At 42.6% G+C, this 1,268-nt stretch overlaps 1 protein-coding gene across 2 annotated transcripts in view; it reads right to left on the bottom strand.

The window, feature by feature from the left end:
• LOC143275876 (enolase 4-like) overlaps positions 1 to 1,268 on the bottom strand; it is a 25,637-nt gene continuing 24,369 nt past the window's right edge. For both annotated transcript variants that reach the window (XM_076580185.1, XM_076580193.1), the window contains one exon: positions 1 to 399. In XM_076580185.1, coding sequence (XP_076436300.1) covers positions 154 to 399 — 246 coding nt within the window. In that variant the 3' untranslated portion in view covers positions 1 to 153. The remainder of the gene's footprint in view (positions 400 to 1,268) is intronic.

Here is a 1,268-nt window from a genome sequence, read left to right as displayed (position 1 = left end):
TAACAGAGAAAGCATTGTAACATTTGTTTCAGCAGAAAATGTATCACAGGAAAAAAGAGGAGGAAAAAAAAACCAGCAAAAGTTGGTGGCCTTTTTCTTTCTTTTTTTTTTCACCATTTGACTACAGCCAGGTCTTTATCAGTCCAAAACGATTCACTTTTTCTTCCCCTCTTTCTTTCCTTCTTCTTTCTTGGTGGTCGAAGGAGAGACCAGTGCCCCTTCTGCCTCTTCGTTCTCTGGAGGCAGGGCCATGTGTTTGAACTCGTGGTCCACTTGAGGCGCCAGTTTGCTGCTTGCTTCCAGCTCGCTCTCGATCTCAAGCAAGCGGTTGAACTTGCTGATTCTCTCTCCCCGGTTTGGAGCTCCCACTCGTAGAAATCGAACGTTCATCGCCACGGCCTGTGAACAAGAGAGCAACAATAAAAAAGAATAAAACTTCAATGTTTCTTCTTCTTCTTCTTCTTCTTCTTCTTCTTCTTTTCTTCTTCGTTCGTGGGCTGCAACTCCCACGTTCACTCATATGTACACGAGTGGGTTTTTGGCGTGCGTGACCATGTAGTCAGCCATACTCCGTTTGTTGTTTGTTTTTTTTTGGGGGGGTGCATGCTGGGTCTATTCTTGTTTCCATAACCCACCGATCGCTGACACGGATTACAGGATCTTTTACGTGCGCACTTGATCTTCTGCTCGCGTACACACACGAAGGGGGTTCAGGCACAAGCAGGTCTGCACATATGTTGACCTGGGAGATCGAAAAATTCTCCACCCTTCACCCACCAGGCGCCGTTACCGAGATTCGATCCCGGGACCCTCAGATTGAAAGTACAACGCTTTAACCACTCGGCTATAGCGCTCCTCACTTCAATGTTTGAATCGTAAGTTTCAGTTTAAGGGTTATGTCAAAGTGTGTGGACTTAACCATATACACCACACCACGTCTACGGATAAGAAACAAAAATTGAAGTAGCATATTCCTGATCCTCCCATGCACCAAACATGCTGATCAAGTCTTGAAAGCCTATCCTAGGTTTGTCTAAAACATTAACATGGCACTGGGAAAAAATTCATAAACTCTGTCGAAAGTCTTCAATAGAAAAAAAAAATCATTTCTGAAAACGTGAATACCTGTCACTACTGCAGAATGTTGCCTTTTGAGAGAGAAAAAAAAAACAGCAAAGAAAAAAAAACACCTGCGAAACCATAAAACCATATCTGCTTTATAGAAAGATTTAAGGAATTAAATTTCAAAAAAATATATAAAAAGGAGG

The sequence above is a fragment of the Babylonia areolata genome, chromosome 2 (genome assembly GCF_041734735.1).
Source record: "Babylonia areolata isolate BAREFJ2019XMU chromosome 2, ASM4173473v1, whole genome shotgun sequence".
Lineage (NCBI taxonomy): Eukaryota > Metazoa > Mollusca > Gastropoda > Neogastropoda > Buccinidae > Babylonia > Babylonia areolata.
This window is presented reverse-complemented; position numbering and strand designations above follow the sequence as displayed.